This window comes from Balaenoptera musculus, chromosome 12 (genome assembly GCF_009873245.2).
Source record: "Balaenoptera musculus isolate JJ_BM4_2016_0621 chromosome 12, mBalMus1.pri.v3, whole genome shotgun sequence".
NCBI lineage: Eukaryota > Metazoa > Chordata > Mammalia > Artiodactyla > Balaenopteridae > Balaenoptera > Balaenoptera musculus.
Window position 1 is genome coordinate 44718090 of NC_045796.1, and position 9224 is coordinate 44727313.

At 32.2% G+C, this 9224-nt stretch overlaps 1 protein-coding gene across 1 annotated transcript in view; it reads right to left on the reverse strand.

Moving 5' to 3' along the window:
- The window catches only part of KPNA5 (karyopherin subunit alpha 5), a 39084-nt gene extending 30102 nt beyond the window's left edge, over positions 1-8982 (reverse strand). The window contains exons 1-5 of the mRNA XM_036872235.1: positions 8945-8982; positions 7482-7615; positions 5987-6088; positions 5774-5873; positions 695-789 (exon numbers count right to left, since the gene is read on the reverse strand). Coding sequence (XP_036728130.1) covers positions 695-789; positions 5774-5873; positions 5987-6088; positions 7482-7610 — 426 coding nt within the window. The 5' untranslated portion in view covers positions 7611-7615; positions 8945-8982. The remainder of the gene's footprint in view (positions 1-694; positions 790-5773; positions 5874-5986; positions 6089-7481; positions 7616-8944) is intronic.
- Positions 8983-9224: the final 242 nt, after the last annotated feature.

Here is a 9224-nt window from a genome sequence, read left to right on the forward strand (position 1 = left end):
CCAACAAGAGCATTGAGAAATTAGGTGTAGGTCTTGTGCAATTCCTGATAGATATAATTCCACCCTGTACACTTACTTAAGAATATTTATAGCAATGAAAGTCAGGAAGAACAATCTTAAACAGTAAAATACTTGTAAACTTCAGTAATTTACTATTAGTAGCCAATTGTTTGGAAGACATCTTAAAATTTTCACTATAGTATAACTGAGAAGCAATGCTCTTTAGGACAAACCTAACTTTGGTCACATTTTAAGTAGATTATACTGATTCGTTCTTTTTTCAAAAAAAGAACGAATCAGTCAGATAAAAATGTTTTAAGAGGTACAAGAGTTTATACTAAAAAGTTACAACTTTAGTTAGCTAAGAGCCAAAATAAATTTAACCATTAAATTAACATTTTGGTTTATGGTTTTCTAAAACAAAAGTTATTAAAGGTTGACAATTACAAAATTTTTCTTAATATTAGGAATGATTTTATATATTTTTCCCAAAATTGTTTAATTAAATAACAGTTCCTAGAAAAAATTAGCATTGCAACCTTGACCAAGGCAAGACAGGTAGCACCACCTTTAATTGCCAAGTATTTACTGAATGCTTACAATATACTCAGTACTGTAGAAGCTGATTTCACTAGACACATTAATCCTATGCCATTTCTGGAAAAAGATTAAGAAAGTAAACTACAGAACTCACTTGTAATGTACAATTTTCATTTCTTTCAAGAAATTTCACAAATCTCTGCACAACTCCTGGTTTCTGTATAACTTGATCAATTGGTGGATTAGGTTCTGAAAATTAAAAAAGAATTAAGTTATTACATAGACACAAAAACACAATGATCTGGACCCTATGCCAATAAAATAACTCTTTCCTAGGTTTCACTGATCCAGTTTAAAACCCTTAGCTGGATGTAGCTGAAGAAAATAAACATTCTCATAATTGCAATGTTTACTGCAAAAAAAACCAAAAAGCAAATTCTTTTTCATTACCATAATGATAAGAAAATTTTAAAATATTTTCTATACAAATATTTATTTATTTATTTTTTCACACACACACACACACACACGCACACACACACACACACACACACACACACACACACTGTATTTTATTTTTACAAGAGATAAACTGACACCAAGCATTGTAAATGGATGACCACAACAAAAGCAACAATGATTGCAATTACAAAACATGAAACACACTCATACTATGTCATAATATTGACATTCAGTCCAGTAATCCTCCACTTATACAAATATTTATAATTCATAAATTGAAGGCTATTTAGGAGGTCACCTTCACAATATGGGAATATTTCAGTCCAATACTCAAAATACCAATCGAAGGATAATGTGTCTTCTAATTCTTCATAACCATACTCCCATTTCCAGGGATGTCTCTTCCACTATCAACCATGAATTGCCTAATGTCTTTCAGCTAGATAGGTTCTATTTTGTCAGGGTATTATTTATTATTTACAAAAATGCTATTGAACTACCTAGAATTCTTGATAAATTCTCATGAAATGCTGAGGACTTTTGAGAACCATAAAATCTCTAAGAAATTTTAAAACAAAGATATGTAAATTGAAAACAAAGATATTTCTGGGACTTCCCTGGTGGTCCAGAGGTTAAGACTCTGCGCTTCCAATGCAGGGGGCGCGGGTTCAATCCCTGGTCGGGGAACTAAGATCCCACATGCCGCGGGGCACAGCCAAAACAAAACAAAGATATTTCAGCTCCCAAAAATATAAGTACCAAGAATTCTTTCTCCTCCCTTGGCTTCAGCAATAAGTACACTCTTGTAGTTCTCCAGGAACTTCTTCGCTGTTGTTCCTTTGGGTTAGTTTTCTCCGTTATTTATTCTCCTCCTAGAAAATCTATTTCTATTTTATTTCTATTTTGCTAATTCAGTTATCACTTATCATTCACAAATCTAACCCCAGTAAATTCTTCTTTCCTAGATTCTGTACCACATTTTTAAGTGCTTATGGTTACATTTTTTCCCCCACAGCTTCTTTAAAATGTAGCATAAACAAAACCAAACTCATAATATCACTATGCTTATTCCTTCCCCTTGCCCTGTACCCACCACCCAAATTTGTCTAAGCTATCTGTTCACCTGGTTACACAAGAGAAATCTCATTTCCACTTTTGACTCTTCCTTTTCTTAATTCCTGTTTGAGTATGTTACTGATCATAAATAATGTTTAATCAGTAGAATTAATAAATGAATGATAACCATAAAAGGTCTACAAATCCTGCTTGCTTGATATAGAAAAACCTTATTATTAAGTTTTAAGTCAGTTTAAATCTTAGAAATCGTGTTCTCAACTGTTAAGAAAGATTTATTTAGGAATGGACTTCTTGGTAATTCCCTGGCGGTCCAGTGGTTAGGACTCCACGCTTCCGCTGCAGTGCGCACGGGTTCCATTCCCGGTCGGGGAACTAAGATCCCACAAGCTGCATGGTGTGGCAAAAAAAAAAAGGAATGGACTTTTTTCTTCCTTTTCTTCTTTTTTCTACAAATCTGCTATCTTTCTAACTTGCTCAAAAATTGGAAGATTTCTGAAAAATTAGTAAAGTTAAAACTATAAAGTTTTGTTTGGGTGTTCTAAATGAAAAGTGTGGATTCTTCAAAATGTAAATTCCAGACCATAGCTTAAACTGTTCTTATAGTTATAATTATTAACGCCTTTATTCCCATCTTTAAAAAAATCAAAACAAAGTTATTAGGTTGTGGTTACCATATTTACCTTCCAGTTTTTTCTCTTTTCCCAAAAGAAAATTCTAAATCTACTTTCCCCTTATTTTTGTAAAGGACAAAATTTTGTCTTGCTCTTTTTGAGCAGAGAAGAAAGGGGAGGTTGAGAAAAGGAAGTAAACATAGAAAATTGGTTTTCTAGTTAGAGGGTGGGGAGAAGTGGGTAGAGACTACCTGAATATGTAGATAAAGAAATATAGACATAGATATATATATATATAGATTTAAGAACCCAAATATGATCTCTTCCTGGGGAATTACTTTACAGTTACTTTCATCTAAAAGAAAGCAATTAAAGTGTGCTTGGATCATCAAGTAACCTAACAAGTATCATGAACTTTTAACTTTTACATTGATATTACACTGACAGAATAATAGCCTACCTTATCTTATAAAGGTGATGAACTATTACAGAGAAGACTTAGTCAATATGGCAATGTAAACATAAGTAAAATAGAGGAATATCTGCTTCAGCACTGAAGACTAATCAAGAGTCATCCACAACAAAAAAGCCTTGGAGAAACAAAACTGGGATTGAAGAAAAGAACAATTTGTGATTTACATCTATAAGAGTGGCCATGATAAGGAAGTAAATAACAGATTCTAGCAAAAGGTCACTATCATGACTTAAATCAGAGGAGTTCTATTTCTATTTCTAGCTCCAGTTCTAGTTCTAGCTCCTTCCCCATATTTTCTACATTGATGGATCAAGGAAAATTATAGTAAATCTAATATTCTTCTAGACTTAAATATTTGGCAGGAACTCACATCAATCAGCAAAAGAAAGTATCTATAATTCCTGACATATGCCCAACCTGGGCAAGCATAATCCCCCTATAAGAAACAGAAAAATCATTGAATCTATGAAAAAGATACTATATTTTAAAAGACACAGAACACCCTGAGGAATTAGGAATGAAGATAAAATCTTATGACTAAAGAATTCAATAATGGGGAAGTTGTGGTATAAAAACTGGTGGCAAACTCTAATATTCTTAAATACAATTAAATTTAAATTAATTCTGTTAATTGGTTATAACATAATACATATGCCAAAAAGAAATCTTAAAAGAGAATATGGTAATGTAAAAATTATTGATGTGTTATTATTAATACATTTAACTTATTTTTTTAAATTAATGTTTTAATTTAAAAATATTAATCTGACTAAAAAAAATCCAAATTAAAAAAACAAAAACTGTGGAATATGGTGAGGAAGAGGAAGCTACTCTTGATTTTATAGGGTCTCCTAACATTGCTAAGCTACTTTTGCTTGGAAGATAAGGGATGGAAAAGGAAAATTAAAGGTACTTATGAAAAAGAACTACAATAAGAAAGCAAAGGTAATAGCCTGTAATCTGTGCTGAACTGACCACAAGATTTCTTTTATTCCTCATACGTTACTAAATTTTGTCTTTCAGGAAGATACGGCAGCTAGCCAAGGGCAATTTCAAAATCTTATCAGTTCATGTATACAGCTCAATATAATTAGAATTACTAATCCTATAAATTCCATGTATGAAAGATGAGATAGACTAAGGGTTAAATTTTTATTTAATAAGGAATTTTTATAAACTCAATATAAAATTGGACAAATAACATAAATAGGCAAATTATAAATTATAAAGGTCAATAATAAAACATATTCAACTTAGGTGCTCAAAAACTGCCACACTATAAGCACTATTATATAACCATCTTTTTCTTTTTTAAAGATAGTTGTGTTGGTAAGAATATAGTGAAATGAATATCTGCACAAACTAAAGATGGGAGTGTAAATTAATACACTGTTTATTCCCTTTGACCCATGATTTCACTTTTATAAATTCATACTAAGGAAGCTTTAGGTTATACAAGGATTTATGTAGCTTTGCTTATGATAATCAAAAATTGGTGGGGCTTCCCTGGTGGCGCAGTGGTTGAGAATCTGCCTGCCAATGCAGGGGACACGGGTTCGAGCCCTGGTCTGGGAAGATCCCACATGCCACGGAGCAACTAGGCCCGTGCGCCACAACTACTGAGCCTGTGCTCTGCAACAAGAGAGGCCGCGATAGTGAGAGGCCCGCGCACCACGATGAAGAGTGGCCCCCGCTTGCCACAATTAGAGAAAGCCCTCGCACAGAAACGAAGACCCAACACAGCTATAAATAAATAAATAAACAAATACTTAAAAAAAAAAAAATTGGTGAATCACTTTGCTGTATACCTGAAATTAACACAACATTGTAAATTAACTATACCCCAATATAAAATACAAATTAAATTTTTAAAAATTTGGAAAAATATATCTGATTGATTGATTATTCATTTTACAGTCATGCTCTGATGTTATGCTGCCATTTTAAAAAAATGTCTGAGGGCTTCCCTGGTGGCACAGTGGTTAAGAATCCACCCGCCAATGCAGGGGACACGGGTTCAAGCCCTGGTCCGGGAAGATCCCACATGCCGTGGAGCAACTAAGCCCATGCGCCACAACTACTGAAGCCCACTCGCCGAGAGCCCATGCTCCACAAGAGAAGCCAGCACAGTGAGAAGCCCGCACACCACAAGGAAGAGTAGCCCCCTGCTCGCTGCAACCCAACACAGCCAAAAATAAATAAATTAATTAAAAAAAAAAAAATCAACTGATTTTGACCACAGATGTATGGGTTTATTTCTAGACTTTCAATTTAAAAAAATAAATAAAATAAAAATTTTTTAAAGTCTGAAAAATATTTCTACAAGAATTTAAAAATATGTATTTATAACTTTCTTTCTTGGCAATGGGGCTAATTTGGGACTATATTTGCTTCTTTAAATGCTTTTATATTTGCAGATATTCTACAATCAACATGGGTTACTTTGATAATATAATGTTTAAAAAATAGATGTTATTTAAAAATACATTTTAGAGAAAAATTAAGACCTACTGGCAAAGAAAGTGCCTTAAAATAAAAATATATAATAAATAAAACTGTACTACAAATTCTTGTAACATCAAATAAGCATACTGAAAATAATTCTTGCCTTTAGAAAGCAGCTTTCTAAATTTCTGTGTTCCTGTTAGTTGTTGATCAGCATTATTAGAAAAAATCATCTGAACCATATCTGTGGTAATAACTTCTTCCTAAAACACAGAAAATACAATTGTTATTTAAATATTTTGCACTAGTAATTTTGCTGTATCATCTCTGTAATACTGTTGAAATATAATTTGAAATACGTTTTTGTAATATCTACCTCTGGAATGGGTACAGTGGAACTGATATCCGGATCCTGGATAGGATTTTCTAACATAGATTCATCATTTCTGGGCAAAGAGACATTTCTGCGTTTGAATAACTGTAATAAAGAGAAATAACTTAATATATTGAGCTTTCCATAAAACACCAAATTCCCATAGAATTATATTTTTCCTTTACTGAACAAAACAATAATTTTACCATTCAAAATTCTGAATATTTTAGTATTTCTTAATCATCATACCATAACAAATTTATGAGAAGTTTTGGGGCTAAATTAGCTCTTGTCTGTAGACTGCTTCTTAATCTCAGGTCTTTTACCAATGTCTAGTAGCATAAGCAGAGTACACATTTATATTTTACAGCACTTGGAAAACCACATACGCCTATACTAAATTATGAGATGTCTAAGAAGAAAATCTTAGTTAAAAAGCAAATCGGTTATATGAGTGACATAATGTGGTATATTAACAGAGTTAGTATATTAGATTAACAAGGAATAGAGAGCAGCTCTCAGGAAAGAGGACCCTATGCTTATTAACTCAGGAGTGAATATAAAGAAAAAAAAGAGAGGAGGAAAGAGACATGGTCAGGTCACTGAGAAAGATTTATAGGTACATCTCATAAATCAAAATTGACGAAAAAAATCTGGTATCACATACTTTTTGATAGCTAAATAAATTCTGCTGTTCCTCAGTCCGTACACAGTTCTCCTTCTATTCATTTATTCAAGAGATTTTTTTTTTTTGAGTACCTACTGTAGTATAGTAGAGACTATGTTAGCTACTACAAATAGGGGAACGACAAATAATCATATTTCTAAAACAGGCCTTTTTCTACTTTCTTCATTGCTAGTCCTTTTTACACATTAGTTTTAATTCATGTATGTGAGGACCATACCCTCCTAATTATTTATGAATACTTCTAAATTCAGGTATATCCTGGAATGAAAAATGTTGAGAGGCATACTTTTAATTTTTCTATTCTTTATGTCACATATATAAAGTTCAAACAGAGAAGGCTAAGAGGTCTGCCTGATAGACTATAGGAGGAACAAACAGTATGAATAGCATAAGTAAAAGATTATAATTAATTTAGGGGCAAGAGCTATGAAAATCACAAAGCAACAAATGAATACAATTAATGTTTTTTTAGGGGGCAAATTTTACAATGACAAGTGGAAGTGATCTAAGTAGGCTCAAGAGTAAAAATTTCTTAGCACTGGAGCAGAAATATTAATGTAAAAGGTTTATCAATGGAACGGAAAAGCCATTCTTGTCGGTGATTAAAAATAGCACAGGATTCTGATTTGTGGATTTGCTAATATTATTACTGGAGCCTAATAAATTAAAAAATATATTTACCCATATTCAATTTCCTAAAATATTTTTTTCATTTAAAATTATCTAAAAACTAGCAGCAATAATAATACTACTTCTAAACTCTTTATATAATGTTTTTATGTTAACAGAATTATATTTTAAAACACCTACCTGTTCTTCCCTTTTTTGTTTTCGAAGCTGTATTCCTTCTTCTTCTCTTCGTCTACGCATCTCTTGGGGATTTAGGGCTTTATTCTTATAACTTTTCATTCTATAGTTATCTTTCCCTGGACTAGCCATGGCATCTTAAGATTAGGAGAGAAGAAAACAGATACCGATAACTCTCAAAACAACACAAGATGTTTACTCTAGGGCAATTAAATTCAGGCTCATGGATTAAATAGACCAATAAAACCCATTCTGAAAATTATGTACAAAGAATACATTCCCTCACCCCCATATCAAAATTGGAGCAAAATGACCAAATATTTTAGAACTTAACTATCAAATAACAGATTTTGGTCTAAACACAAAGTCATTACCCTAATTTCATTGATTCTGAGATGAACTCCCCCATCCCTGGTATTTTAAACTTTCTGTAAGTGAGATGCATCTTAAAATTACTGTCAGTCAGGAACTAATCATGAAATAGTTGGGTAAAAAACTTCTAAATTACAGCTTATGGAAAGATCAAGAAATAACCAGCAATGAATTGTCTTATTTTCAATAAAATATGGTATCAGGCTTCAGTAAGCACACCTCACATATTTATTGGGGTCTGTCTTCTTTCATTTACTTAAGGCACTGCCTAAAGAACTAAAGCCACACAGGTCATGACCTGAGTTATGACTGCCATACCAGTTTTCAGTACTAGAGTATAATTACTCTTTTTAAAATACTGAAATACTTCTACTTTATTTTTAAGTAGTTTTATTATAAATGTTTTTTTAATTAACATTTATATAAACATTTTTATAAGTATATTTAAAATATATATTTTATATAAATATAAAATTGTATATTTGAATATATATAATAGCTTTAGAAAAAGAATTATAAACACTTCTTAGTATTATATTAATATTTTGGTATTATTGGAAACAAATACAAAATTACTAATACTATAACCTATCCTGCATTTACACATAAAAAAAAATCAGTTTAAAGCAGGGTTTCAATTTGAATTTAATATGAGAGATAATTAATGCCTATCTAGAATGTTATTCTGATAAATTCTGATGACACACCCATGTATAGCCAGAGAGAATGCTGTAATCAATTAGCACTTATGAAGTAAACAGGAGAGAAGGAGAGATGGGCATTTATCTGCCATCCCTGATGTAGAAGAGCTAGATTAACGAACTGGCAAATTATATTTTAAGTAGTAAAGTACACTAAAACATAAGCATTAAATCCTGCGAGAGCACAGAAGACACAGAAACTAACTGTGCCTTAAGGAGTTCTGTAAGTTTTCCCAGTTATCCTGTCTTAAAGGATGAGCAAGAATTTGCCAGGGAAGAGGATGAAAGGGGAAAAGGAAGGGAACAAGTATTTCAGACAAAGGGAATATATGTAAACACAGAATTCATGAAGAAGCCTGGCATAAACATGGAACAGTAAGAAATCAAGTGTACCTGAACAAGAGGATGCATGGGAGAAGGGGCAGGAGATAAAGCTGGAAAGGTAGGTAAGAAAACATATGCTTCCTGCAATCTGGTTGAGAAATCTGGACTTGATCCTAAGGAATAGAATTAAAGAAATTAAAGTGAAGGTTGTTTCAAGCTTTGATGATAAAGACCTAAACTAAATTAGTAGCTGCGTTGGAAAATATAGAAAACAGATTGATTCCAGAAACACTTCAGAAATTGATTCAATAAGAATTAGAGGCCAAATGAATGTAAGGAATATGCGGTA